This window comes from Erythranthe guttata, chromosome 8, assembly GCF_056151865.1.
Source record: "Erythranthe guttata isolate IM_541 chromosome 8, IM_541, whole genome shotgun sequence".
NCBI classification, from domain to species: domain Eukaryota; kingdom Viridiplantae; phylum Streptophyta; class Magnoliopsida; order Lamiales; family Phrymaceae; genus Erythranthe; species Erythranthe guttata.
Genome location: NC_142540.1, coordinates 19,990,232 through 20,017,769, shown reverse-complemented (window position 1 = coordinate 20,017,769; position 27,538 = coordinate 19,990,232). Strand labels below are relative to the sequence as shown.

General features: G+C 35.9%; 5 protein-coding genes across 5 annotated transcripts; 3 read left to right on the top strand and 2 right to left on the bottom strand.

The window, feature by feature from the left end:
• Positions 1–741: 741 nt before the first annotated feature.
• Positions 742–3,000, top strand: CUC1 (NAC (No Apical Meristem) domain transcriptional regulator superfamily protein). The gene is made up of 3 exons (XM_088821145.1): positions 742–1,125; positions 1,315–1,598; positions 2,414–3,000. The coding sequence occupies exons 1-3, from the start codon at positions 963–965 to the stop codon at positions 2,954–2,956; spliced, it is 990 nt and encodes a 329-aa protein (XP_088677271.1). The 5' UTR covers positions 742–962; the 3' UTR covers positions 2,957–3,000.
• A 10,810-nt stretch (positions 3,001–13,810) lies between these two features.
• LOC105970305 (ARM repeat superfamily protein) lies at positions 13,811–19,428 on the top strand. The gene is made up of 17 exons (XM_088822299.1): positions 13,811–13,985; positions 14,085–14,148; positions 15,083–15,191; positions 15,671–15,733; positions 15,861–15,958; positions 16,364–16,430; positions 16,531–16,602; positions 16,840–17,001; positions 17,118–17,191; positions 17,261–17,358; positions 17,743–17,850; positions 17,946–18,043; positions 18,165–18,302; positions 18,427–18,474; positions 18,656–18,770; positions 18,871–18,971; positions 19,090–19,428. Exons 1-17 carry the CDS (start codon positions 13,916–13,918, stop codon positions 19,174–19,176), a joined length of 1,572 nt encoding a protein of 523 aa, XP_088678425.1. The 5' UTR covers positions 13,811–13,915; the 3' UTR covers positions 19,177–19,428.
• Positions 19,429–20,643: 1,215 nt separating this feature from the next.
• PRPS20 (chloroplast 30S ribosomal protein S20) lies at positions 20,644–22,618 on the top strand. Its single transcript, XM_012995242.2, has 3 exons — positions 20,644–20,894; positions 21,008–21,177; positions 22,187–22,618. Exons 1-3 carry the CDS (start codon positions 20,747–20,749, stop codon positions 22,424–22,426), a joined length of 558 nt encoding a protein of 185 aa, XP_012850696.2. The 5' UTR covers positions 20,644–20,746; the 3' UTR covers positions 22,427–22,618.
• A 218-nt stretch (positions 22,619–22,836) lies between these two features.
• On the bottom strand, positions 22,837–24,115 carry LOC105970420 (uncharacterized). The gene is made up of 3 exons (XM_088821338.1): positions 23,908–24,115; positions 23,143–23,706; positions 22,837–23,052 (listed from the first exon to the last, which is right to left on the bottom strand). Exons 1-3 carry the CDS (start codon positions 24,070–24,072, stop codon positions 22,837–22,839), a joined length of 945 nt encoding a protein of 314 aa, XP_088677464.1. The 5' UTR covers positions 24,073–24,115.
• Positions 24,116–24,257: 142 nt separating this feature from the next.
• Positions 24,258–27,261, bottom strand: LOC105970306 (chaperone protein ClpB1-like). Its single transcript, XM_088821337.1, has 5 exons — positions 27,143–27,261; positions 26,578–27,011; positions 25,416–26,024; positions 25,127–25,321; positions 24,258–24,770 (listed from the first exon to the last, which is right to left on the bottom strand). Exons 2-5 carry the CDS (start codon positions 26,833–26,835, stop codon positions 24,258–24,260), a joined length of 1,575 nt encoding a protein of 524 aa, XP_088677463.1. The 5' UTR covers positions 26,836–27,011; positions 27,143–27,261.
• Positions 27,262–27,538: the final 277 nt, after the last annotated feature.

The window sequence follows — 27,538 nt, the reverse complement described above, 5'->3', positions numbered from 1 at the left end:
TGTTCATCCGGTCAATAAATCGAAAGAACCGAACCTAACGAAAATTTGGTGCATGCCGATTACCGAACCGACAATTCGGTTTGATATTCAGTTTTTTATTTTTATATATACATATTTTTTATATGACATATTATGTATTTAAACTAAAATTAATTAAAAATAAAAAAACAAAATTTTAATATTTTTAATAAAATTTCAATAATTCGGTTATTTACCAAACCATATGATAAACAGTATGAAAATTTGGCATAACGAAATTTCGGTACGATTTTACCGAATGAACACCTCTAAATTTACCAACTTAAAATGTTTTTTCATAATACAATACAGTTGAGGGGGTGACTGTAATTATGCAAACAAAATGATTTTTTTGTAATTCGACATTACCTCAGTTGATGACCGTAATTTGCGCAAAATTATAGTTAAAAATTGGAATTTGAAATAAAAAAAAATTATTAATTCAAAATTGAAAACTATCGAATCAGAATCGGTGGAATTCGATAATAACAGTTGCAATTTCCATTCGGAAATGTAACACAATTATTATATATTCACCAAATACCCCAAACAACATGATATATCATATTTCATTACAATCCAATTTGAATCCCCACACTCACACACACACACACACACACACACACACACACATATATATATATATATATATATATATATATATATATATATATATATATATATATATATATATATAGTAGTAGCATCATTATTACTAGGGTTGCCCCTATAGTTCTACTCCTCCATTGGATGATCAATTATCTTCTCTAGGCATGTTAACGTACGGAGGTAAATCTCAGACCTGATCACACAAAACGACACCGTACCATACCCCCCATTTTCTCTCTCTTCTTTCTCTCTCTACAGATAATAAAAGATCATATATCATCACTACTACTGATTGATCTTCAAATAATTTCTTCCTTCCATATATCTCTGCAACAATGGCGGCGGCTGCAAACAATTTGCCACCAGGCTTCAGATTCCACCCCACCGACGAAGAGCTCATAAAATACTACCTACTCAACAAACTTCTCCACTTCAACTTCTCTTGCTCCGCCATTGTTGAAGCTGATCTCAACAAATCCGAACCCTGGCATCTTCCCGGTAATACATACACATATACATGCACACATATATATATACATTTGAAGTTTTCGCGTATTTTTATTGTTTTTAATGTGCATACTATTAAAAAAAATCGGGGGCGCTGCCACCAAACCAATGTAAATTTACAGTCCGCCGTTTTTATTAAATAATTTTTTACTGTATATATATGTGTCAATGTGTGTGCAGGTAAGGCGAAGATGGGGGAGAAAGAGTGGTACTTTTACAGCCAGCGTGACCGGAAATACCCGACTGGAATAAGAACGAACCGGGCGACTGAATCGGGTTATTGGAAAGCAACCGGAAAAGACCGGGAAATAATATGCAGCTCGACAAAGAGTACGGTGGGGATGAAGAAAACCCTAGTTTTCTATATGGGTAGGGCGCCGAAGGGAGAGAAGAGTAACTGGGTTATGCATGAGTACCGCCTCGACGGCAAGCTTTCTTACCACTATTTATCCACTAACTCACAGGTTATACAGTAAAATCTCGATAAGTTAATAACTTTGTTTAAATAATAAAATTTTCTGGTCCCGATTTCATGAAACTAAAAATGTATTAAATTATTAGTTTGATAATTTAATATTTCGCTAAATCAATTGAATTTTACTAGTTTCAATTGTATTAATTTATAGAAATTTAACTGTATATACACGTATATACACTAATATATATATATATATATATATATATATATATATATATATATATATATATATATATATATATATATATATATATATATATATATATATTAGTGTGTGCAGATTATATTACTAGCTGGTAATGTGTTTTAGAGGGTGATGATATAGGAGTTTACATTGATTTGATTGCACACGATTGTGGTGAGGAGGTGATTGAATGATTGATGTTACATTCAAATATTGAGGATAAATTACGAAAAATCTCCTGATCTTAGGCTTAATAATGATAAACACCTTTATTTATCCGTAATAATCAAAATTATCATCTGATTAATTGTTGATCGAGTTTTTAATAGAAAATGTGTACAATATGTTATTATACCTTATGTTGAATAGCTGGGAAATAAAAGAACATATCTGGAATTGTATAAAGTCTATACCCTGTAATAAAAAAAAAAGTTCGTGCAAAATCAAAGTGTAAGGGGTTGATGTAAGACGGAAACAAATTTTATGGGGTTTTTGGTAATTACAAATGATGGAGGTGTTTTTGTAATTTAATCTAAGTTTAGGGGTTTTATAATTTACCCAAATATTAATTAGTAATTAATATTTTATTTTTTATGGCTTTTAATTTGCTCCGTTAGGATGAGTGGGTGATCTCCCGAGTGTTTCAAAAGAATATTACTGGATCTGCTGGCTGCTCCGGCGCCGCCGGCGGCGGCGGCAAGAAGAGGCCGTCCTCTTGCATGAACAACACCGCCGTGCAAGATCAAGTCGGCTCACGGGTTCCAGATTCCTTGCCGCGGCTCCTGGAGCCGCCGTCCGCCGCCAGGAAAGAGCACGTGCCCTGTTTCTCCACAGCTACAGCAGCGGCGCCACCCAGCTTCGACCATGGCGGCGGCGGCGGCGGCTCTCTCTTCGATCTCCCGCCGCCGCCGTACTCATCTTTGATGAGCGCGTTGATTAACGAACCGCCACCATTAATCCCGGCGAATCACCCACGTTTTCCGAGCCTGAGGTCGCTCCAGGAAAACCTGCATGTGCCTTTGTTTGATTTCTCGGCGGATGCTCCGCCGCCGTCGGCGGTGCACGGCGGCGATGATGAGATGTTCAGTTACAGCTGTCTGATGAGCCAGCTGGAAACTCAGAATGTATGCCCCACTGATCTCGATTGCATGTGGAGATGATATATGATTGTTAATAATTAATTAAGTTTAGGATTTATTTATTATTATTATTATTATTAATTAAGTAGGATTTATTTAATTCAGTAGTACTAAATACTGTTTCACTTTCAATCAATGAAACGGTTTCTATTTCTTTCAATCACCTCGAATCCGGCGTTAAGTACACATGATATACGGATTGATATGAAAAATTACCAAAAGGGCCTCATATATACAATTATTCACAACAATAATAATTATAAGGGCAAATTACGGTCATTCCCATGAGGTATGGTTAAATTACGACCACTCTCCTTTTAAATGTTTTTACATAAAATTTATGTAATTCGGTTATTTACCGAACCAAATCGTATATTCAGTTAGGTAACAGTATGAAATGTTGGCGTACCAAAATTTCGGTTCGGTTTTACCGATCTAACATCTCTTTTTACCTTTGGAGGGATTTTTTCGTAAGATAATACATAGTTGAGGTGGGTGACTGCCCAAACAAGAGGAGTTGACCATAATTTGCCTTAATCATAAATATGAAGAATTCCTCACTAAAAAAATTGCTACCCCTAGTTTTGGGGCGGAGCGAAGCATTTTGGCGGAGATGCTCGGCTTCCTAGCCGACCAATAAACACTCGACTTTGAAGATTTTTGCTTCCTTAACCGCTTCATTGATTTGGTTAGATAGCAAGACCGAAAGAGATAAAACCTCTTCGATCGTTGTTTGCTTCTGGGGTTGTAGCTTATGATGAATTGTATGCATTGTTATTGATTGGTTATAGTAGTTGATGAAGTTTTTGCCGCCATTATTATTTGGAAGAAATATATGCATGTTCTCAATTATATGGAAGAATACTCATAAATAAAATTCGCACCACTGTACTTTTCAAAGTAAACTATTTCCCCCCGACTAGTTGCAAAACTACGACTACAATTATGTAGTACGATTATATCGATTTAGTGCAAATTTCCCAATAATTTTGAAGAACGTAACGGAGACATGGTTTCCCCTCCTTGGACCTTGATAGAAAGTTTCAAAAAAACGAAATCGACTAAATAATGGTAAGGGTGATTTTGTCATTCCATAAGCTATCAATCCGAATCATGCAAACCAAACATCGCACTGCAATTGTCCTCCGTAGGTAAATCCTACAAACCAAACCTGGTTTTCTGGCTACTATATAATTATGAACAATGCTAAAAATTGACCAATACACTTGTACAGTAAGACCCTGTTTGGTTGCCTAGATAAACCATGATTAACTAAATAGTTGGACTTAATTTGATGTTTAGTATCCTCAATAAATTGTCGGGTCGACCCGCCAAAATTATATAATTATGGTTTATCCTGTCTTATAATGAGTTTTTTTTTTTGTTGGACGTTTCAATCTCCAATAAAATAGTTGGGTTTTATTAAATTATTTAATCTTATCTTGCCAACCAAATAGGGCCTAAAACTTTAGGCCGATAAAAATTATCATAAAATAAATTAATAAACCATATAGTAAAAGACAAAAGGGATATATGTAAACAAGTTAAAATGGGGAGTGATATAAGCATTGCACGCTGAGTACCAAAAAGGGTAATTTATGGTAATTTATGAAATTTTGTAATGATGAAAAATGAAGCAATAATCTTTGTACATGGGTAAAAATTGATTTTGCCTTTTCTACACAAAGAAACAAAAAGATAAAGAACACAGTACCAAAAGCTGGTATTTGGAAGTTGCATTCGAATAATTCTTGAAATATATAAATAATTACATTTATAAGATTAATATGTTGATTCTTGAAAATAATTTGATTTTAAAATGTAACCGGTGTTGGTCGAAAACCTACACGCAAGTGCACGTATCGTACAAGTAATATAGTGGACTAAAAGTCCGGATATCGAACCCACAGGGAATATTTAATTATCTAATCCTAGACGCTAAATTCTACCAATTGTTATCAAGCCCACCCTACACAGTCGAAAGATGATTAACTAAATTAAACTAAATTAAAAACAAGCAAAAACAAGAAAGCAAATTAAAACGATGATTTAATCAAGAGTAAACGAGCCTAGGATTATATTCTTCCCCCTATGTGATTATTACTCCCCTAATTCCTTCAATTATGCAAGTAATTAACCCGGATTATTAACCTGAGATGCTAAAATAATCATAACCCGCTTCCGCGTGTATTACGATTCTAATACTCTAGATTCAATTACTATATTCCTATGCAATTAATTCTAGAACACAGCATTAAGCACAAATCTCAATAATGGCTACCTAAGAGATTAACTATATTCCTATGTTAATACCACAAAGGCTCTTCTACCACAGTTCTAATTATTAACCCGATCTTCCGATTCATGCAATTAACAATAACATAAAAGCACATAAGTTGATCAAGTTCATGCACTTAATAAAACAAGTAGAAGAAATAATCCGGAATTAAAACTTGCATAAAATCATAGAATTGGGTTCATAAATCCCACATAGGGTTCCAAATAAAATCCTAGAAATAAGAAAATTAGCTACTCATGATTAAAGGAAAAACGCAAATAAAATAAATCATAGACGATAAATCTATGCTTGGAGTCTTCGAATTCTTCGTCTTCGTTATTGCTTTGTTGCTCTTGAAATTGCGTAAAAAGAAGTCTAATTGTGTGCTTGGCTTGGTCTTATATAGGGTGAAGAACTTGGGGAAGAAGGCAGTTTCCTTGTGCAATTAAAATCCCTTTACTGCGCTGTTTCGGGGTCTCGGACGGCCGTCCCATAATTTGAACTAAAACTCGGACGGCCGTCCGAGCTTTAAATCTCCAGATTTTGGTTTTTTCACTTTTGGCCCATATTTTCTCCAAAATTGCAGTTTTGACCCCATACTTTTCCAATTCTTCAATTTGTACCTAAAATACAATAAATCAACTTTTTAAGCACCAATTATCATTAAAACACACCAAAAGCTCAAATAAAAAGATACGATAAAGTGTAAAAATATACACTTAACACACCCCCAAACTTGAACTTTTGCTTGTCCTCAAGCAAAATCTACCAATAAGCAAATAACTCAACTATTACATCTCATCACATAGATCAATGATCAACTTCACGTTTTCAGAACTTGTAATTATAATGATAATTCTTAGGCATTCGCAAGCTCAAAATTCAACAACACTTAGTCACTCACCATTACCAAAAACCACAAATCATACAATTGCTTCAAGTATCCAATATTTGCAAGTTAAAAATAGAGAAAATTTATACTTACATGCATATGCTTGACTCCAAATACTCACCAAATTATTCTACTCTACTAATATCGAACATTAAGCTATTGGGATCATTGGGGCTTTGTGGTTTTCAATTGTTAGGCTCTTTGGTTCGAGGTAGGAAATATGGGTATGTGTGGCTATTCTTCTTGAATTTAGGTGATTACGCCAAAATTTGAAAGATAGGCGTTTGAAACAATGAATTCACCTCTACGGACTTTAATAAACTCGATTCTCAAAAGTTCAAAAGTCTCCACTTTTGCTTTTGAGACAATGGATCGAGTTTTCAAAAATAATTCAACAACTAGTCCTTATTTCTCCCTTCTAGTCTCTTCTTCTTCTCTTTTTCTTTCTTTTTTCTTTTTTCTATTTTTTTTTTCTACATATATATAGAAGCATATATATTTGTCTTCTTTTCGTCAATTTTTTTTTTTTTTCGAAGAAGAAGGACCTTATAAAAAAAAATTTCGATCGAACTCTAAGGGGTAATTTTCAAGAATCTCCACCTATTCTACCTTATACACATGGCTAAAAGAAAGAACACCTTTTCTCCGAGGCTCAAATCAAGGTTCTAAGGAATTTCGATAAAAATGTCGGCTTGAAAGGCTCAAACGGTTCAAAGAAGGCCCAAATCATATCCCAAATCACTTACTACTCAATACTTCGTATCATAAATTTCCTAAGGTGAGTCTTAAAACCGAACATAGCATGATCTAGCACAAATTAATTCCAAATTTAAAATACAAAACAGTCAACAAAAGCAATGCACAAAATGTGATTCCTAGCAATAATTCGCTTCTAAGTCCCGTTGAATCGAAAGCTAAACAAACATCAAATCCTTATCACATAAAACAAGCAATTTCATCATCAAACATTGATCATCTCTCATCATCATAAATCATAGATGCATTCGACTCAAGCAAAATTTTTTTTTTTTTTTTTTTTTTTTTTTTTTTATATTCCGGAAAAACGAGAAAAACAATAGAAACGAATAAAACCTAATGCATGCAAACTAAAACAAAAAATTAAAACACAAATAAAGCGCACATAAAAGAACACAAGTAGTTAACCACCCCCAAACTTAAAATTCACATTGCCCTCAATGTGATTCGCCCAAAGTTTAAGGATAGAAAACACCTGTTTAAGCGTCGGTTTTCTTGCCCTTCCCCTTGCCTTTAGAAGTGCTTTCGCCGTGTGAGGTGCCCTACCCGTCACGTCCTCGTTTCCCCATAATTTGAGAATGCTTGTGGAGGAGATTTGGAGTGAATTGGTGTGCAAAATTTCCCTCGAACTTGACTTGGGCAATTCGTCGAACACCTTGTGGGCGTGCTTGGTGGAATGGATTTTTGGAGAAATTTGTACCTTTCTTGAATCCTCCCTGCACAAATCAACAAGAATCCACCAAGATTAAATAGTATGTGTGTGTAGTTGGTGAATTTTCGGTGAAATTGGTCCAAGAAAATCGAAAATTTTGAAATGAGGGGGTTAGGGTTCGAAGTGGGAGAGAAAGAGGATTTTGAAATTATGGAAATTGTTTTTTTTTTTTTTTTTTTTCCGCACGGCCGTGCGAATTTTAGGTGAAAAATCCGCACGGCCGTGCCCTTTCTCAAAATTGGGCAGTAGCCCTTCTTAATTTCGGACGGCCGTGCAAAATTATGGCCTAAAATCCGCACGGCCGTGCCATTTGGTGAATTTGGGCAGTAGCTTCCCCGAAATCTCACACGGCCGTGTGAGATTTCTGCCTCTTTCTTGCACGGCCGTGTGAATAATTGCAATTGGGTCCCTGAAAAAATAAAAACTTCTAATTAGTGCCCAGAAACTTTTTTTTTTTTTTTTAAAAGCTGAGATAAAATAAGAACGAACACTAACAAGCTAAATAAATAAAAATAAAAAAAAATAAAAAAAATAAAATAAAAGAAAGAAAAACGAAAGCTCGGGTTGCCTCCCGAGAAGCGCTAAGTTTACAGTCTTCAGCCGGACTTTGTCTGCTTCTTTGTTCAAGCTACGTGACCGAAGTCACTTGGCAATTAAATTCCTCTCCCCGATGATGCTCGTTTGATTTTTTAGGTGGCCACATCCTCCTTGCACGTTCATCACCGTTAGCGCCCCAACTCTTTTGACTATCTCTCGGAGGAGTTGAACTTGAGTCCGCACAAAAAATGTGTTCCTTCCGATTCCCTTTTCCGCCGTCATCTCCTGCACTCAACGATGCTTTCCCATTGTCCAAGTTCAAAACATCAAATTTTTCATGAGTTGTAAAATCCATAAGTTCAATAGCAAAACAATCATTATTATCACATGGATTTTTATTAGCACTAAAAACATTGAATTTGATTGTTTGATCATGCACAGTCATTGTAAGATCACCACTAGCACAATCAATAAGTGTTTTCGACGTGGCTAAAAAAGGTCTCCCTACGATAAGAGGTATCTCCTTATCCTCATCTATATCAAGTATAACGAAATCGACAGGGAAGATAAATTTATTGACTTTCACTAGCACATTCTCTAAAATACCTTTTGGGTAAACTAAAGATCTATCGGCTAATTGAAGAGTTATAGCCGTCGGTTCAATTTCTCCTAACCCAAGATTTTTAAAAGTAGAGTACGGCATAAGATTAATGCTAGCGCCTAAATCAATGAGCGATCTAAAATTTTTACCTCCTATAGTACAAGGAATAGTAAACTTACCTGGATCGCCGAGTTTTTGTGGAAGAGGCCGAGTAAGAATTGCACTAATTTGCTCCGTGAGTTGGATCATCTCGTTCCCTTGCAATTTCTTACTTTTCTTCACGAGGTCCTTGAGGAACTTCACCCACTTTGGCATCTTTTGAAGTGCTTCAATGAAAGGAATATTTATGCGAATTTCCTTCAACTTGTCCAAAAATCGTTGATATTCGGCGTCGAGCTTCTTCTTTATAAATTTTTGAGGATAAGGAATTGGAGGGACTTGTGAAGGCACCGTTGATGGTGGCTCTTCATGATTTGATTCTTTTTCCTCATTCATTTTCGGCTTCTCGATTACCGTGTTTCTCTTCTCTTTTTGTGGGGCTTCCTTCAATTTCTTGCCGTTCTTCAAGGTGACTGCTTGATACGTCTCGACCTCGATCTTTTTCGTTAGCAATCTTTGTGGATATGGGATTGGTTCGACCCATTCGGCTACAGTGACTTGCGGCTTGACTTGAATTTCTTCCTTTTTCTCGATCTTGAAATCGATAGCTTGGCACGTCTCGAACTTTTGATTTCGAGGATCTTCCGTATTCGATGGCAATGCTCCCGGCGGGCGTTTCTCTTGATTCACAACGAATTGAGCGAATTGATTCTCCAAATTCCGCAGCGAGGCTTGGGTAGCGGTCATGAATTGGGCCAAAATCTCCTCCGTGCTTGATTTTAGGGCCGGTTGGTTGTTGCCTTGATAGTTTTGTTGAGGAGGGGCTTGATTTTGAAATTGACCTTGAGGTCTTTGATACCCTTGGCCTTGTTGATTTCCTCCATATTGCCCTTGTGATCTCCACCCTTGATTTTGGAATTGGCGAGGCGCATTGTTGACGTAGTTGAGCGACTCCACATCTTGTTGGCATTGGAGCGTGTAGTGATTTCCACCGCAAATTTCACAACATGGAGAATCAACTACTTGAACTTGTTGTGGTGGACTTGCTTTGATGTGCTGTAGAAGGAGTTGATTTTGTTGAGCAATTTGGGTCACTTGAGCTTGAAGGGCCGTAATTGCATCTAACTCCAACACTCCGGGAACTTTCTTGGATCCACTAACCGTCCTCTCGCTTGACTTGGCAAACCGATTTTGAGCAATTTGATCCAACATGATGAAAGCATCCGGTATCGATTGAATCATAAAATTTCCTCCGGTTGAGGCATCTAAAACGGTTCGTGCATTCTCGTTGATCCCTTGGTAGAAAATGTGGATTTGCCGCCATTGTTCGACTCCATGTGTTGGACACTGCCGCAAAAGAGTTTTAAATCTCTCCCATGCCTCGTATAATTGCTCGCCTTGCTCTTGGAAAAAGTTATGAATTTCTCGTCGAATTCTCTCGTCCTTCTCGGGTGAGCTGTAAACTTTCATGAAAAGGTTGAGGAGTTGAGACCACGACGAGATATAGTGGGGGGCTTGGGACATCAACCACTGGCGAGCTCTTCCTTGTAAGGAGTGCTTGAAGAGAATTAATTGAAGTGCCTCTTGGGAAACGCCGTTTTGACGGTGGGAATTACAAGTATCTAGAAAATTGACGATGTGAAGATGGGGATCTTCACCCGCCAATCCACTAAATAGCCCGTTATTTTGGAGCATCGTCAATAGGCCTTGCTTGATCTCAAAATTGTGCGCCTCAATAGGTGGATATTGGATGCTAGGGCGGAATCCGTCATGAGTCGGGATTATGTAATCTTGAAGCGCCCGTGGCCTAACTGCTGGTTGTACTGGAAGTTGAGGGGGTGGGTCTTGGACTTGGTTTCCGTTGGCCCCGAGTAAATTACCCGCTGCCCTGCGTTCTTCGTCCTCCATTATATTGTTCGCGCGTTGAAGTCTCCTAGCGGCTCGAAAAGTGCGTTCGATTTCGGGATCAAACGGTTCTCTAGCAAGATCGAGTCTCCTAGGCATACACCGTACCTAAAACAAAAATAAAATAAAACAAAAATTAAATGGGTGAATCGTGAAAATTGTTCAAATCTAGAGCTAGAATAAAATAAATAATTAAAATATTCCCCGGCAACGGCGCCAAAAACTTGTTGGTCGAAAACCTACACGCAAGTGCACGTATCGTACAAGTAATATAGTGGACTAAAAGTCCGGATATCGAATCCACAGGGAATATTTAATTATCTAATCCTAGACGCTAAATTCTACCAATTGTTATCAAGCCCACCCTACACAGTCGAAAGATGATTAACTAAATTAAACTAAATTAAAAACAAGCAAAAACAAGAAAGCAAATTAAAACGAAGATTTAATCAAGAGTAAACGAGCGTAGGATTATATTCTTCCCCCTATGTGATTATTACTCCCCTAATTCCTTCAATTATGCAAGTAATTAACCCGGATTATTAACCTGAGATGCTAAAATAATCATAACCCGCTTCCGCGTGTATTACGATTCTAATACTCTAGATTCAATTACTATATTCCTATGCAATTAATTCTAGAACACAGCATTAAGCACAAATCTCAATAATGGCTACCTAAGAGATTAACTATATTCCTATGTTAATACCACAAAGGCTCTTCTACCACAGTTCTAATTATTAACCCGATCTTCCGATTCATGCAATTAACAATAACATAAAAGCACATAAGTTGATCAAGTTCATGCACTTAATAAAACAAGTAGAAGAAATAATCCGGAATTAAAACTTGCATAAAATCATAGAATTGGGTTCATAAATCCCACATAGGGTTCCAAATAAAATCCTAGAAATAAGAAAATTAGCTACTCATGATTAAAGGAAAAACGCAAATAAAATAAATCATAGACGATAAATCTATGCTTGGAGTCTTTGAATTCTTCGTCTTCGTTATTGCTTTGTTGCTCTTGAAATTGCGTAAAAAGAAGTCTAATTGTGTGCTTGGCTTGGTCTTATATAGGGTGAAGAACTTGGGGAAGAAGGCAGTTTCCTTGTGCAATTAAAATCCCTTTACTGCGCTGTTTCGGGGTCTCGGACGGCCGTCCCATAATTTGAACTAAAACTCGGACGGCCGTCCGAGCTTTAAATCTCCAGATTTTGGTTTTTTCACTTTTGGCCCATATTTTCTCCAAAATTGCAGTTTTGACCCCATACTTTTCCAATTCTTCAATTTGTACCTAAAATACAATAAATCAACTTTTTAAGCACCAATTATCATTAAAACACACCAAAAGCTCAAATAAAAAGATACGATAAAGTGTAAAAATATACACTTAACAACCGGCACTAAAAAAAACAACTAAGAATGAGCTTGGACTCGACTGATCAGAAAGCTCGAGCTCAAAAAAATCGAGTTTGAGTTCAAGCTTTTATCGAACCGGTTCACTGGTTCATGAGCCGGCTCAGCTCATTTACACTCCTATATTGAACCCGTTTTTAGATTTAATTTCAAATTAAACTTAATTGTGTACTGATTCTCAAATTAAGAGTTAGGAGATGAATATTAAATGGTAATTGGAAACCTCAGTCTAATCGTTAATTAGTTTCCAATTAATTTACTTCATTTTTAGTTTTCTTGAAGAAGTTACGGAAAGCATACTAAAAAAAATTAAAAAAATTTAAACCAATCGATTTCATCATTTTTTCTTTGATTGGGTCAATTTGACATTCTATTGGGCTCGTATAACTATTATTGAATCTTATTGGTGGATCATGACCCATTTTTATCATACTTAATGGGCTCAAAATTGAATCAAAATATCAACTATATGTATGACTTAAACACAATACAAACATATTCTCCACCATAGGATGTACGCTTTATTTACACACAAAACACGCTCATCCACACACTAAAACACACGTTCTAACATCCAACATCAGATTGTCTTTCACAATTCAGTTTCTTAATTTTATACTCTTTCTTGAACTACTTTCCCAACTAACTTGAGCGTTGAAGTTTCACCCCAGGGCTCAAACCCCGAGATTTCAGTTGAACGGATCAGAATAGTTTTTCGGCGATCGAGATTCTAAAAAGTGTTCGAAAAGAGCCAGTTTTGATGGAGTTTAAATCGACCTCCATCATTCTTCATCTTATTTCACTAAACTTAACTCTTGCTAGTAGTATTTCAAAATACTACTAGACAAAGTCATGTAGTATTTCTTCGAGTGATGAGCCTATCAATATTATTGGTTCATTTGTGTTACCGATGAGGATCAAATATCAATGCTACCGCGGTTCGTTCGTGAGACATACCTTCGAGATCATGTTGTGATGTATGATTTGACAAGATAAGTAAACTGTAAAACACAACTTCGATAACTTATTTTTCGTTTTGAGATTAATATAATCATGATCATCCTAATAAGAGTTACGATTCCAGCTACGAGGAGAAAATAAATTTCTTTGCATATATGGTTGCTTAAATTTTCCTCGATAAAGTGCTCTAAGACGTTCATGAATTAGAATTTGGGAAGATCGATAAATGCCGAAACTTTATCGAATTGATTGCATATATACGAGAGAAATTTCAATTACAAAGGTGAGCCTGGAAATTGAAGGCGAAGCTTGTAGCCATCAAATTATTTGTTTTAAACTTTAAATTCATTACATGTATGATGTGTCGAAACTAATTTATTTTATCAAGATCCACCTTAAATAGAGTTTATTTTATTTAAATAATATAAAATAATTATTTAATAAGATATTTTGGAAAAACCTGAAATTATTGAAATTATTTTCGAATATCAAAATTGGATCCGCAATCGGAATTTCCAAAAGAATTATTAATAATTCCATTTTCAATCGAAAAAAAATCAAAAAATCAGAATTAGTTGAAAAATTTCGAATTGAAATCAACGGAATTTGAAATTCCATTCCGACTTGCATCCCTAATTTTGTAGTTCAATTTTAACTATTGACCTAGGGCCCAATTGCTGATATGCATATATATTGAAGGACTGAGCTGCAAATATATTTCTTAACGATTCACATACACCCGAGTTGTCAACACAGTACACACCGCTTGGCAATTTCAATTTCTACTTCAATTTGCTCTGTGTAAACTTCAGCAGCAAGCCATGGACGAAGAATTCTCCGTCGATCCCTCTCAGCTACTCGAAGCTGCTTCAGAGTTCTCCGATCAATCTGGTCTCTCTCTCTCTCTCTCTCTCTCTCTCTCTCTCGATTTATATATGTGTTATTTGTATGTATTTTCAATGAATTAACAGCCCGACGCCATGAATTCAGGTGCTCTCTCCGACACTTCAGCTCAGGAATTCCTCAGCCGCTTCCCCCTCCCTGCTATTATTAGGTATATATCGAAACCCTCATCAGTTTATACGTACACGCAATTTGTATGTATATATTCATGAACACGATTTAATCAACCCCTATTTTGGGATTATTTATTTATTTAACTGTTATGGTGGTGTTTGCAAAAAAAATAAAAAAAACAAAAAAAAAAAAGGAAAAGTTTTATTTTTGGTAAAGCTGGTATTTGTTAGAACAATGTAACAAGGGCACAATGCCTAACACAACCTTTCAATTATTACAAAAGTTTCATTAGATCAAAAAAGCTGCTATGTAGGTGTTTTTGAGATTATAATGTTAAAAAAACTTATTATAAGAGAAAACATAGAAATTACCTTCGCAAACATTTAAAAACACGAGCGAAAAGAGCTCATAAGCTATTTCCAAAAGATTTTGCAAACACCACCTATATATATATATATATCATTATTAGATGAGGTTATGATGTTTTTATATATTGAAATGCTAAATCCTACACTAATTTTACCAAATCCGGCACACAACTAAAAATATTTATCTCTCTAACTAAAATCTTATCTTCTCCACCCTCCTTTTTTCATAATTTTTTTTTTCACAAAATCACACACTAAAAACGTCCCTAGCATTTCAAGTTTGAATTTGAGAAAAATCTTCACATGTTCAAACTAAAATAATGTTGGAATTTGAGGAAAAAAATCGAATTGATATGAATTTGAATATTTAAGAAAACTTAATGAAATTGAATAAATATTAAATAAAACTAAACTCATTTTTTTATGTTATTCACGTCAAAAATTAATGAATATTGAGTGATTCGGATAAAATCATCATAGAGAGAAGTTAGAGAAAATATGAGTAGAGAAATATTTTTTTTTAATTTATGCGTGGGATTTAGTAAATTTTAGTGTGGGATTTAGCACGCCCCTTTTATATATTGACTTTGAAATTTCGAGAAGTGCTTTGCAAACGAATGCGGATTACCCCGGTCTGGAAAATGCTCTGGTCGATTGTTTGGAAAGGATATTCAGGACTAAATATGGAGCATCACTTATCCCACATTATATGGTATGTTTGTAATTTTCCGCGGTTGGATTATTTCGGCTGTTTTTTTTTTTTCGTATTTAGATTGGGCAGGTTGCGTGTATAACATTGAGCTGATTGGTCGAATTAATATTTTAGTACTATGCTTGATCTTGCATCTGAGTCACAACTCTTTAAAATTAAAAAAAATATATTTAATTTTGATGTAGCATGAAACCTCGTAAGTTACTCGATGTACTATTCGGTAAAATACTTCTGGTACTGATATTCTTGCTCCAGATTTAGTTTTCTAATTTTGTGTTCCATAAGAAAGACGAGCCTCTTTTCTTTCCGTTTCTACACATTGGTATTCATTTATTGAAAATTTGATAAATCTTGACAATGGTTTCTATGTACATTTCCGTGCTCGACTAGTGTTTCTTATTTAATTATCACTGCCGTGTGTTTTATCGGTATCTGTATACCCTTGGTAGCTTGAGTACTTTGTTTATTTTATGTATCAGCCTTTCGTTTTAGTTGGTCTCGTGGCAGATTCTCAAAAAGTGAGGCGCCTAGCCTGTATTGCTGTAAGTATTCGATCTGTTTTTTCTCAAGTTTATATATAAAAGCAATTCAGTTTTGAAGATACACGGTATGAATGATTGTATTGAAATATGATTTCAAAATCTAACATGATAATCGCCTTTTTTTCAGATATCAGGTATATTGGAGAATACAGATAAGACGATTGCTGTGCAGTTAGTTCTTCAGCACGGTGTTTACCCCCTTCTGCTTAGTTGCTGCATCGATGGGTAAACTCTCGAGCTTTCAGTATTTACTACATTAGAATTCAATCTCATGTCGTGCTAGTTGCTTCTCGATAAATTCTTCCGTCATTTACTAATTCAATTTCTAGATATAAAAACATTTTACGTATTACAAGACTCGAAACTACAAACCCTTATTTGCGAAAATAACTTCAACCTCGTTCATATAGCCTGCCACAGTTTAGGGTTTGCGTTCACCTATTTGTTCAAATGATGGACTGACTTCGGAGAAGTCGATAATCATGTTTACTGGTTCTGATAGTTTGTGGAAATTATTTATACTTACTTTTTCTGGACATCGATTCTGCTAAATTTACTTAGCCATATGTGTTCTTTGTTTTATGTGCGAATTATATTTGTGCTTAACTAGAAACTGTCTTTATTCTTTAGTGACGAACAAGTGGCTGCTGCATCGTCGGAGGCAATAAGAAATTTGGCTGGATATGAGGAAGGCCTGGTATGTACCTGATTGCTGCCTCTGGTCAATTATTGTCTCTAATTTCGCACTGAATAATTTGACGTTAGTCAACTGTTGACTATTCTGTAACTTTGTCCAGGGGATTGTCTTACCAGCAAGCACTTCTGAAGCTACTCACTTGGGAAACATAGCAGAAAAATGCTCATCACTGGTATATTTTTGATACACGTACCTTGAATTTCTGTCATACAGGCGAAATTATCCACGCAAAATACGGAGCATAAGTAGATATTCATCATAAAATTATTATTATTTTTTGTAATAATTTAACCTAGCTGTATGTTTTATTTTCCACTTTACTTCGATATTTTCCTGTAACATTTTCCCGTGTTCGAATCCTGATTTTCAAGATTCGCCTTTCCTGTTTTTTGTTTGTAAATTTTGAAAGGGAAGAGTGCGAGTTCTAGCCTTGATAGTGAGGCTCTTCTCCACTTCGAGATCGGTGGCATCAGAAGTCTCGAGATCAGGTCTTCTGAGTCTATTGGAGGCAGAAGTCAGAAATACAAATGATACTCTAGTTACTTTGAGCGTTTTGGAACTTATATACGAGGTGTTGGCTCGATCCGTGTATAATGCAGTATCCGTTTTTATGTCTAAACTTTGAATGTCTGTTGAAGTTCGAGAATCTTATATTTATTTGTTTCCAATCGTTACTTTATAATGAAGTTGGCGGAAGTCGAACACAGTGCGGAGTTTGTGTCGAAAACCAGCCTTCTTCAGCTGCTTAGTTCCGTAATCAGGTCAGTATTAGATATTATCTTATCTGCATTACTGTAGTTTATCAAATCCTTAATGTTTTTTCTCTTTAGCAACGACGCTGCAGATTCCATTTTAAGATCGAGGGCAATGATGATAGCCGGAAGGTTTCTCTCCAAGGAAAATGCATTTGCATTCATTGATGAATCGAGTAAGCTAATGTCTTAAGCAAACAGTATTTCTTCCGCAAATATGCAATGCTTGGCGTTTTATGAAATTATTGCAGTTAAGCGAATTCAGTCATCCAAAATGAAATTCGATTACATCAGTAACCTAGAACTGTAATATCAATTTTGAGTGATAGAAAACAATTTAATTTATTAATAATTTAATCCCTTTTCCAATATGATTTGACTTTCTGATTCAGTGTTTGTTTGAGGGTTTCTTAGCTTTATTCACAGATTAGACGGTGCATAATTTGGCTGAAATTCCTTAAGTTATTTTTGATTTGCCTTTGAACAGTTGCATTGAACTTCACAGATATCGATGCGAGAGTTATTAATTTCTTTGCTAATTGCCCTTTTCTTCACTTTAGGTTTTAGAAGTGTTCTTTCAGCTATTGATAGGAGGTTTGACTTCCTGGAAAGTCAAGAGGCAGATGAGTGCGAATGTGCACTCGAAGCGTTGGGTCAAATTGGATCATGTAAGTAATGTAGTGACGAGTTCTACCTTGATCCTCGATTCTTTTAAGTTTTTCGCGTAACTGATGTTATCGCATTCCACTTAACCATGTTTCAGCATTCCAAGGAGCAACGATAGTTCTGACAACTGCACCTCCTACCGCTAGACATGTCGTCAAAGCCGCTTTTGACCGACAACAGCATGGCAAACAGCTGGTGAGCACACCTCGCATTATTCCTTGTGTTTTTCAACTTACAAATGCTTCCAGTCGTTCGTTATTTGTGTATTATAAATTTATCGATATTTATCTAAATTTATCAATATAAATTTATTCAGGCTGCCTTGCATTCTCTTGGAAACATAGCTGGTGAAAATCGAACCGGAAATACCGTGCTGCTAAATAGTACCGCAGAAGATACCCTCAGAAGCCTAATTTACGACGAAGCATCCAAAACATCGAAGCTGACCCCATCAGTAAGTCGTTTTTTTCCGTCTTTTCTTTACTTTATTCTTGAGTTAGTACGTAAAAATTCATATAGGTTCGTTTGCGGGTATAAAAGCATCCTTTTACTTATTAAAAAGCCGATAATTTATACAGGGTCTCCTCCTATCGGTTCTTCAGCAGGACTCCGAAATTCGTATTGCGGTGAGAAATATATTCTAAAACTATTAGCCTCTCTTTCGAAAACTCTTTAACGTTCCGTTTTTTGACTCTGAATCATTTCGTCGTCTGTTGTGCTTTACGTGCATTTCGTCACGGGTTGAATAAATGTTTCAACGGGCTGAATCTCGATAATTTGTTTGTATGATATATAAATATAATGCAGGGATATAGAGTGATTAGTGGATTAGTGGCTCGACCATGGTGTCTGACGGAGATAATCTCGAAACCCGAGATAATCGCTCTAGTGACCAACACACACAGAGAAACCCATAAGATAGGTTCGTCTCTATTTCATTACATATCTATAATTCAGCGATTATCGTATCACACTAAATTGTTCTCGGCATATATAAATAAATAAATATAATGACTTGGCAGGAATGGAAAATAGACACAGGTGCTGCGAAGCAATCTACAAGGTCTTCGCATCGTCTAGTAAACTTATGGGAGATCCCGCCTTTGCTGACATGGCTTCAAAGGTAATGATCCTCGATTTCTGCCTATAATAATTTTCATTATTTTTAATCGGGACTCGATAAAATTGGAAGTTGACTATGTAATTAATTATTATTAATTTTTTTTCCCCGTTTTTTGCAGCTAGAGGAAGCAATTAGAAGGGGGCCTTACGGTGCGAGAAAGCACGCGGAAGCTCAGCCTATGGTTGTTACGGCTGACAGGTTTTGATGGAGGAGTAAGTCATGTTTGGGACTATTTAACCGAGTTCGTAATGTACCGGAAAAATACTCGAATTTTGAGTCTTGAATAGGTGAAGACTGTAAATACCTCTTAACTTATGGAGAGTATAAGCATTTTCGTGTGAAATGCTTTATGCAAGTGGCTTGATTTCGTACTTTTTGGTCGAATCGCATAACTGACGAGTGGGTGCACGAACTTTCTTATTATATATAACATAAAATTTCGTGAAAAAAAAATAAATATATAATTATTTTTTCTTCTAATTATTAAATTTGGTAATTCTTTTATTATAGGTCATGAGTTTTGTGGTATTTGAGAATTGATAAAAATATATATATTTTAGTGGTATTTATTTATGTGACATTGATTTTATTTTTTTGCTTTTGAACAAATAATTTTGTTATTTATTAGGTTTATAAAATAAAAAAAAATATATTTTTTAGGAGCTTATAAGCTTAGCGAAACAGGGTCTAGGTCTCTTTTGGGATTGATTCTTTCAAATACATGGCGGCTCAAATTTGTTGATTTTTTATCGAATTTTGAAGCTCCATTTGAGCTTAATTTGATAATTGAATAGAGTTCGAACGAGCTTTAGTTAAGCCGAACTCAAATTGAGCTCTAGTAGTTTAGTTTCTTGTTCCTATTTTTTTTTCATTCTTATCGAGCTCGTTTTGGAGCCAAACTTCATAGCTCATAGAACCAACATATATAAATTCAAATTTGATTCGTTGTTAAATAGATAGACAAACCATTAACAAACGATTCTGAATCGAGAATTGAGTAGATTGATTTTCAACTCTATTTGCAACGGGAGATATTAAACCTTATTAAATAATTTTTTAAGGGTAAATTACAACCACCCCGAGGTAAGTTAAATTACGAAAACCCCCGCTCATCTTTGAGTAATTCCAATCACCATCCTCAACTATGAATCTTCTTACACACGTCCATCATTATGGTGTCAAATTCAACATAATCTTTTACATTTCGTGGAATGTTCTCTAGTTTGTACTCGTTTTGTGCAAAAATGCAGTTTCTTATGCACCACAATCTGATATTTACAAGCCAAAAAACACATCTTATTACGAAAAAAAACATCTTGCTTCACAATGTGGAGCTCGAATGGGATAAAACATGTACAAAATTGATAATATTCCATATAATCTAGAAGATTCCACTAAATTTGACACCGCAAGAATTGACGTATAAGAAGATTCATAGTTGATGGATGGTTGTAATTACCCAAATATAAGAAAGTTTTTCGTAATTTGACCTTACCCCACGGGTGACCATAATTTAGCCAATTTTTAATTACTCTAATTTGAACTAATTTTCATGTTATATTAGCTTGATTCCGTTTCTTCCCTCACACCGTAAAAGCGTGCCGTGAAGTACAACGTTTTTTCCACCAATCCTCATTTTAATTAATTAATTAATTTATTATTATTATTTTTAGAAATTATATAATAAAATACAGAAATCCCAAGCTACCCCTTCAGATAAGGTTTTCTAAAGCAAAAGCCTTTCTCTCTCTCTAACAGAGCTCAACTGATAAGAAATGGCAGCATCAATGGCGCAGTGCGTCTCCAGTTTGTACCTTCCGGCGAAGCTGAAAAACCTCTCTCTCACCGGCACCGCTAATTCCGCCTCCTTCAAGCCTCTCAGTTTCTCCTCCAACGCTTCCTCCGCCAATCTTTTTTCTACAGGTGAGCAAATGAAACCTAATATTCAAATTCCTTCTTTTCCAATACTGATTTTTTTTGTTTTTAATTTTAATTTTAATTTTAATTTTAATTTGTATTTTCTCTTGAAATCCTAGGATTGGCTTCGGTGCGCCCCGTCCAATCGAACCCTAACCGGCGCTCGATTGTGTGCGAGGCGGTGACGACGAAGAAGCCGGATTCGGCTGCGAAGAGAGCTCGCCAATCGGAGAAGAGGCGCGTGTACAACAAGGCCAAAAAATCCGAAGTCCGGACCCGGATGAAAAAGGTTAGAGTTATATTTCATCTATCTTTTTTTTTTTAGTGTTCATTTTGGAGCAGTGTTTTTACTCTTACGAAATTACAGCTATAAAAAAAATTGAATTTTACGCCGCCTGTGATTCTACTTTAGAACAATCAAAGGCAATTGAATTGATCGAAACCGAGGGAATGGATTTGGTGTAAGTATATATATGTCTGAAAGAATCTAAGCCAGTTCGGTACTTTAAATGCGTATCATTGGATAAACCGATAAATTGAATAGTAGAATTAAAAGGGGCGATAATTCGAAGGGTTTTGATTGGTTGGAGTTATAAAATTCGGATTCTTGAATTGGTTTTGATGTGAATATTGTAGCGAAGGAAAACCATTGCAACTTAGGTTTATATGAACTGCATTAGTTCTTCTCGAATGTTTTTTTTTTACGGGGCTTTGTATGAATTAGATCGTTGGGATTGGTATTGGTATTGATTGGCTGGAGATATCTAATTGGATTCTTGAATTGGTTATCATGTGAATATTGTAGTAAAGGAATATTATTACAATTTAGGTGATATGAACTGCAGTAGTTCTTCTCGGTTGAATTTTCTATGGGGCTTTGTCTCGATATGAATTAGATTCTTGAAATGATTATCATGTGAATAATGTAGGAAAGGAAAAACCGTTGCAACTTAGGTTTATATGAACTGCAATAGTTCTTCTCGATTGAATTCTCTACGGGGCTTTGTCTTGATGGAGATATATAATTGGATTCTTGAATCGATTGAATTTTCTGCAGGGCTTTGTCTTCATATGAATCTTGATTATTGATGATATGTATAAAGAAAGCTTCTCGATTTTTTAAAGATTTTTAGACCTATTAAAAAAACGGTTTTGCTGATTTCGGTTTGATGGGGACTTACGAAATATCATTTCGTTCTGCATTCGTTGCTTTAGTTTAACTTATTGAGAGACGATTGAAGATTCTTTGATTCTTTACTATTATTACAAATACATAAACTCTTTTATCTCTTTTCTAGGTTCTGGAAGCCTTGGAAGTGCTAGTAAAGAAGTCCGACGCACAGCCCGAAGAAGTTTTACCGGTCGAGAAAATGATTGCGGAAGCATATTCGGTCATCGACAAGGCAATCAAAGTCGGAACACTTCACAGAAATACGGGGGCTAGGAGAAAATCGAGACTCGCTAGAAGAAAGAAGGCCGTTGAAATCCACCATGGCTGGTACACACCTTCACCTACAGATACAGCTCCAACGGTATAATAATAGCCGATACCTTGTTAAATGTTTTGTTGTATATTTCAATTGTCGAACAGTCTAGTAATTTTCTCTTTTTTCGTTTATTTATTTGCCATTGATTCGTAATATGGTTATCCCTATGTTGACTACGTGACAAAACATTTTTCTTGATCTATCACTTCGACGAAAAAAAAGGATGATGTTTTTGTTACTGAATCAGCATTACATTGGGCAAGTGCAGATAGTATTGAACATTTTCTTGAATTTTTGGCATTATCGACCGGCCTCGAGTTTCTTGAATTTGGGCATTATATCCTGAGCCATTTAGTCGATCTATGTCTTGCAACCTCAATCAAATTTAATAGAAGAATAGAAGCAAAATCTTTACGAGAAAAATTCCAACTACCAAATCTTTTAAGGAAAATAAACGGAAATTACCGGGGGGGGGGGGGGGGGGGGGGGGTTGTGTCTAGGTTTTTGCTTCGTACAATCGAAAAACAATCGAAGATAGCAAACGGGATCTCTTCATGTCTGCCACCTCGTACACACAAAAAGTGAATGTCTCCTTCCTCCGGTTCAAAAGGATCGAAAAATATCATTCCATCCAACCGATATAACAACTCGGTCCTAAATCTTTTCGTTTCCACATTCTGCCAATATATATAAATTGGCAACTAATTAGACAATATAATATAAAGTATACAATATGTATACACAAATAAAAGGTTTAAACTAATTACCTGATTCATGGGCTTGATAGAAACATCGTTTTTCCGATCTTTAAAAAACATAGAAGCAATTCTACGTTTATTGCCCAGCTCCGATGTGAGGATTATAATACTTCTCCAAAATTCCACACCGAGACCCTCGCAATCGTCTAAAATACCCTTATCGGAAATATCCAACAAACACTTGTAAAAAATATCGTCAGCAAATTCGATTCCATCGATCAACACAACCATGCATGGATTCTTCTTCACTTTACCGATGAGTGATTCCTTCTCTTTCTTACCACCTTTGTAGTTCTCGTCTAGTTTGATATACGTGAAGAACGAGTCACCCAGCGAGTCGCCCAGGCATCCAATCAGTTTCGTTTTAGCCTCGTGGTTCAAACCTTCAAACATGTAATTTCTCGGGGGCAGATTAGGCAATTCTAATGAACTATCGCTCATCTCGACTAGAGCATCTACTATAACCTTAACCGCTTTAGCAATACCAATTTTATTACTTTTTTGCAGTGATTTGCTAACGAATTTGAACTTCTCTTGCTCTTCGGCTGTAGGAAAATGACCGTTCGATGCTATCTATATGAATGCGTAACATAAAACCGGAAAAAAATTGAATCATTTCTCAAGGTGATAAGGGGAAAAAAAAGTAACAAAATATGAGCAGTAGAATAAATTCATAGGGAGATTTTTGGCACAAAATTACATAGAGTAGATTTTTTAGCAACTCGATATATACAGAGGGGTACTAATTGCAATAAAATCAAAATAAATTATTACCTCTTTGTCTACCTCTCTCGTTGGAGATATGTTGTAACGCACCGCTATCTCACTGCACGCTTTCGACACTAACTTTCTCTGTTCGGATTCCGGTAAGTCCGAGAATTGACACCGTAATTGCATTACCTTGTTCTTCGTTTCTATTAACATCATTATATTGGCCATAAATTCATCAATTGTGAAGTCGATAAGAAAAAAAAAAAGAGTAACAAAATACAGGGAAAATACAATTTTCGTCCCTCAAGTTTACACCAATTTCACATTTGGTTCCACATATTTCAAAAAATCAACAGTTGTAGTCATTTCCGTCAGTAATAACGGAATCAAGCATGTGCCCATCACTGCCTTAACTAACGAACTAACGATAAATTGACAGAAATGACCAAAAATATTAAATTATTGAAACATGGGGGACCAAATGTGAAATCGATGGAAAGTTGAGGAATGAAAACTGTAATTTTCTCAATAAATATATTACCTAGCTCTTTATATGCATGAAGAGATATTGCATGCACTAGTAGCCCATCGCATGCTTCTAAAAACAACCTATTCAACGGAGATAAATTTTGTCCGGATTCAGACAAGTCCGAGAATCGACGCCGTAAGTGAAATATCTTGGCCAATGCTTCCATAGTCGTTTTTATATCGGTGATAAATTCATCGAACGTTCCGTCTTTGAAGTTGAAATATTGACAGGCCACACTCTTCGGGTCGTGTGGCTCAACTCTAAACGATAATTTCGATGATCCAACGCATGTGTCGACACATACAAAAGTGTTATCGAGATCTTTTGCGATTAATGATAACGGAGAAATAATGTGCTTAATTAGTGCCTTTTTGATAGCATTTCCATCTTCTCCAATCTAGCAAAAGAAACATTATATTTATTAAGTTTGGAAAATTACACTTTTCACCCCTCAAGTTTACCTCGATTTCCAAATTTGGTCCCATTGTTCATAAAATAACAGATTTAGTCCCTCATAGTCATATTTAAACAACTGAACACTTTTGGTTCTTTCCGTCAATTTTCCGTTAGTATAACGGAATCTGCGTTCCCATCACTATTTTAACTGATCGACTAACGGTAAATTAACGAAAATGACTAAAAATGTTAAATTGTTGAACTTTGAGGAACTGAATCTGTTTTTTATGAACACGGGGACCGAATGTGATAGACTGAAAAGGACCAAAGCTTCAACATATATAATTAACTACTTACACATTCTTTTTGTGCCATGAGAAATACCACATCGAGTGCAGCATTAGACGCATGAACGACCGATATTTCTCCGTAAGCCTCGCTAACAATTTCCCTAAGCAACAATCTTGCAACAGCCTTCCGATCGTGCGAACACTCCACCGCGAGAACTTTATCGAGACAAAACAACAAATCACCACCGTTTATTTCCGTCCCCTACAAATTCCCATAAAAAACAAAAAAACAAATTCCCATCAACAAAAAAATGAAAAAAAATATTAACAATATGGAAACAAACTAAACTCGTTACCTCGACTTTCGTATCCTTTAAAGTGCAATCACGGGTCTTATCGAATTCTAGTGGATTACTACTCGAAGTCATGAAAATAATAGACTTAGAGAAGTCAACACTTTCATCATTCGAAATACGAAGGAGAACCTTCGTTAGAGTATCGAAGCATTCCTTGTCTACATTGTGTAGAAGAATAACCGAATAAGGCCGTTTCGCGACTACTTCGGAAAGTCGATTCCAAAGATTTTGCTGCTGTTTATAACTAATCTTCCTCTTCGACCCTATAAAGGGGAGGCAAAAGTTATTACAGCAGTACGAGAGATAATCATCCGCGTACTCGGACATATCTATCTCCACGAGCCTGCTTGCATCGCAATACCAATGAAGCGCGACGGACTTTGCGATCTCCCTTTTACCAACTCCAGTGGGGCCCACAAGGAGGAACGTCCCCCGAGGGCGATTCGTAATTATCGGCTTCTCCGAGGCTAAAATTTTGAAAATCTTTTTAACCACGTGCTTTTGATTCACCACCCTCTTGTTCGTCATTTTAATGGCTTTTTTCTTGTGGCTGTTGATATTGGATCGGATAATCTGCGTAAACGGGACATCGGTCAGCCTGCTTATTACCTGCACACATAACATAACAACATGCGATTAATTAAGAGACGACAAAATATAATCGAGAAAATTGTACTTTTGGTCGTGTAACTTGTCATGTTTCAGTTTTACATGCAGTAACTCTGCAAATATTGTATTTTTGGTCCTATTTTGCATGATTTTTGTTTTTTAAATTTTATGAGGGGGCAAATAAACTTGACGGATTTTATTTATATCGGACGCTCGAAACTTATAAATTCGACATCTAACTTTGCATTGATAGAACATTGATTATGTGAGAGAGGACGAAAGACTAAGTTAGAGGAGTATCAGTAATTTTTAAGCATCTACATAAATAAATTCCGGCGAGTTTGTTAGCTACACCATATTATGCTACGCCTAAAATTCAAAGTTCGAGTGAAATAGGATAAAAAATGCTAATTTTTTCATAGTTAAAATTGAAATAAAACAAGGACTAAATCCCTAATCAGACCAACATTACATGACCAAAATTAAGAATTTCCCGAATGTAATCACACGCACAAATCGACCAATTAATTAAGAGATAAAAAATAAATTATACCTCCGCCACATGACAATCCCGGACGGTCAAATTTCCCGGGAAATGACTGAATATGCTTCGTTGTATATCGACAAGAAACTGGTCGAAAATTGGGGTAAAGTTCGGGTCAAAATCAGAAGATGCAATAATACGATCCCTCAAAGATTGGATCTTTTCGGCATCTTCACAGAAAATAAAATCTTTTTCGAATCCCCATCTTACGAAGAAGCCATTGACGTGGAACGCTGCAGAATCGCGTTCCGATTTCAATCGGTCCATCCAAAATTGGGTTTCTTCGGAGCTGTTGTTATCCCTGTATAGTTCGGTTAGTTCGACTAGGGTTCGGCCCAGCTCGCGTGCCTTGTCGTTGAATTGATCGATTTCGTCGCCGCAACTTGCGAAATTTTCTTGCACTAGTTTGCATGCCTCGTCCAAGATTCTTCCCACACATTTTTCTGGGGTACGGTTGTGTGTAGTTGAACAATTAGTAGTATTAGCCCAAATAATTAGGTTTTTACGTGTGCATGCATGCATGCACGCACGCACTACTTTTTTAACGAAAAAAATAAATAAAAATTAAACTAACCCGGAAAAAGTTCGGGGCGAGATCGAAAGCGGCGTCGGAAATGCAAACGCTGTGTCTCTTCTCCAGCTCCGATTTCTCTTCCTTCAGCATTTTTCTCCCAATTTTTTTTATCGATGATTCTTCTCTCTTTGTGTGTGTGTGTATGTATATATGTATGTGTGTGTGTGTAAGTGAGGTTTTGTTTTGTCAGTTGCGTGTAGAGTGGGAAGGGCTATTTTACAGTAGTCATGATTCAGATTTCAGGGTTGATTGACTTGTTCTATACCCTACAAAAAGATCACTTAAATAAATAATTAACTAGTAATTGTACCCGTGCGATGCACGGGACAACAAATTGCATTGTTTTGTTGTTGTAAGAATATAAACAAACGTTTGATGTATCGTATGATCAAAATT

Coding starts and splice junctions, on each gene's coding strand:
- CUC1 (XM_088821145.1), top strand. CDS start 963: ATGGCGGCGGCTGCAAACAATTTGCCACCAGGCTTCAGATTCCACCCC. Junction 1,126..1,314: donor CGAACCCTGGCATCTTCCCG/GTAATACATACA, acceptor ATGTGTGTGCAG/GTAAGGCGAAGATGGGGGAG. Junction 1,599..2,413: donor ATTTATCCACTAACTCACAG/GTTATACAGTAA, acceptor TTGCTCCGTTAG/GATGAGTGGGTGATCTCCCG.
- LOC105970305 (XM_088822299.1), top strand. CDS start 13,916: ATGGACGAAGAATTCTCCGTCGATCCCTCTCAGCTACTCGAAGCTGCT. Junction 15,734..15,860: donor GGCGCCTAGCCTGTATTGCT/GTAAGTATTCGA, acceptor CCTTTTTTTCAG/ATATCAGGTATATTGGAGAA. Junction 16,431..16,530: donor CTGGATATGAGGAAGGCCTG/GTATGTACCTGA, acceptor AACTTTGTCCAG/GGGATTGTCTTACCAGCAAG.
- PRPS20 (XM_012995242.2), top strand. CDS start 20,747: ATGGCAGCATCAATGGCGCAGTGCGTCTCCAGTTTGTACCTTCCGGCG. Junction 20,895..21,007: donor CGCCAATCTTTTTTCTACAG/GTGAGCAAATGA, acceptor TTGAAATCCTAG/GATTGGCTTCGGTGCGCCCC. Junction 21,178..22,186: donor TCCGGACCCGGATGAAAAAG/GTTAGAGTTATA, acceptor TCTCTTTTCTAG/GTTCTGGAAGCCTTGGAAGT.
- LOC105970420 (XM_088821338.1), bottom strand. CDS start 24,072: ATGGCCAATATAATGATGTTAATAGAAACGAAGAACAAGGTAATGCAA. Junction 23,707..23,907: donor CGAGAGAGGTAGACAAAGAG/GTAATAATTTAT, acceptor GCATTCATATAG/ATAGCATCGAACGGTCATTT. Junction 23,053..23,142: donor CTATCAAGCCCATGAATCAG/GTAATTAGTTTA, acceptor ATATATTGGCAG/AATGTGGAAACGAAAAGATT.
- LOC105970306 (XM_088821337.1), bottom strand. CDS start 26,835: ATGGACCGATTGAAATCGGAACGCGATTCTGCAGCGTTCCACGTCAAT. Junction 25,322..25,415: donor TAAAGGATACGAAAGTCGAG/GTAACGAGTTTA, acceptor GGGAATTTGTAG/GGGACGGAAATAAACGGTGG. Junction 24,771..25,126: donor TCATGGCACAAAAAGAATGT/GTAAGTAGTTAA, acceptor TTCTTTTGCTAG/ATTGGAGAAGATGGAAATGC.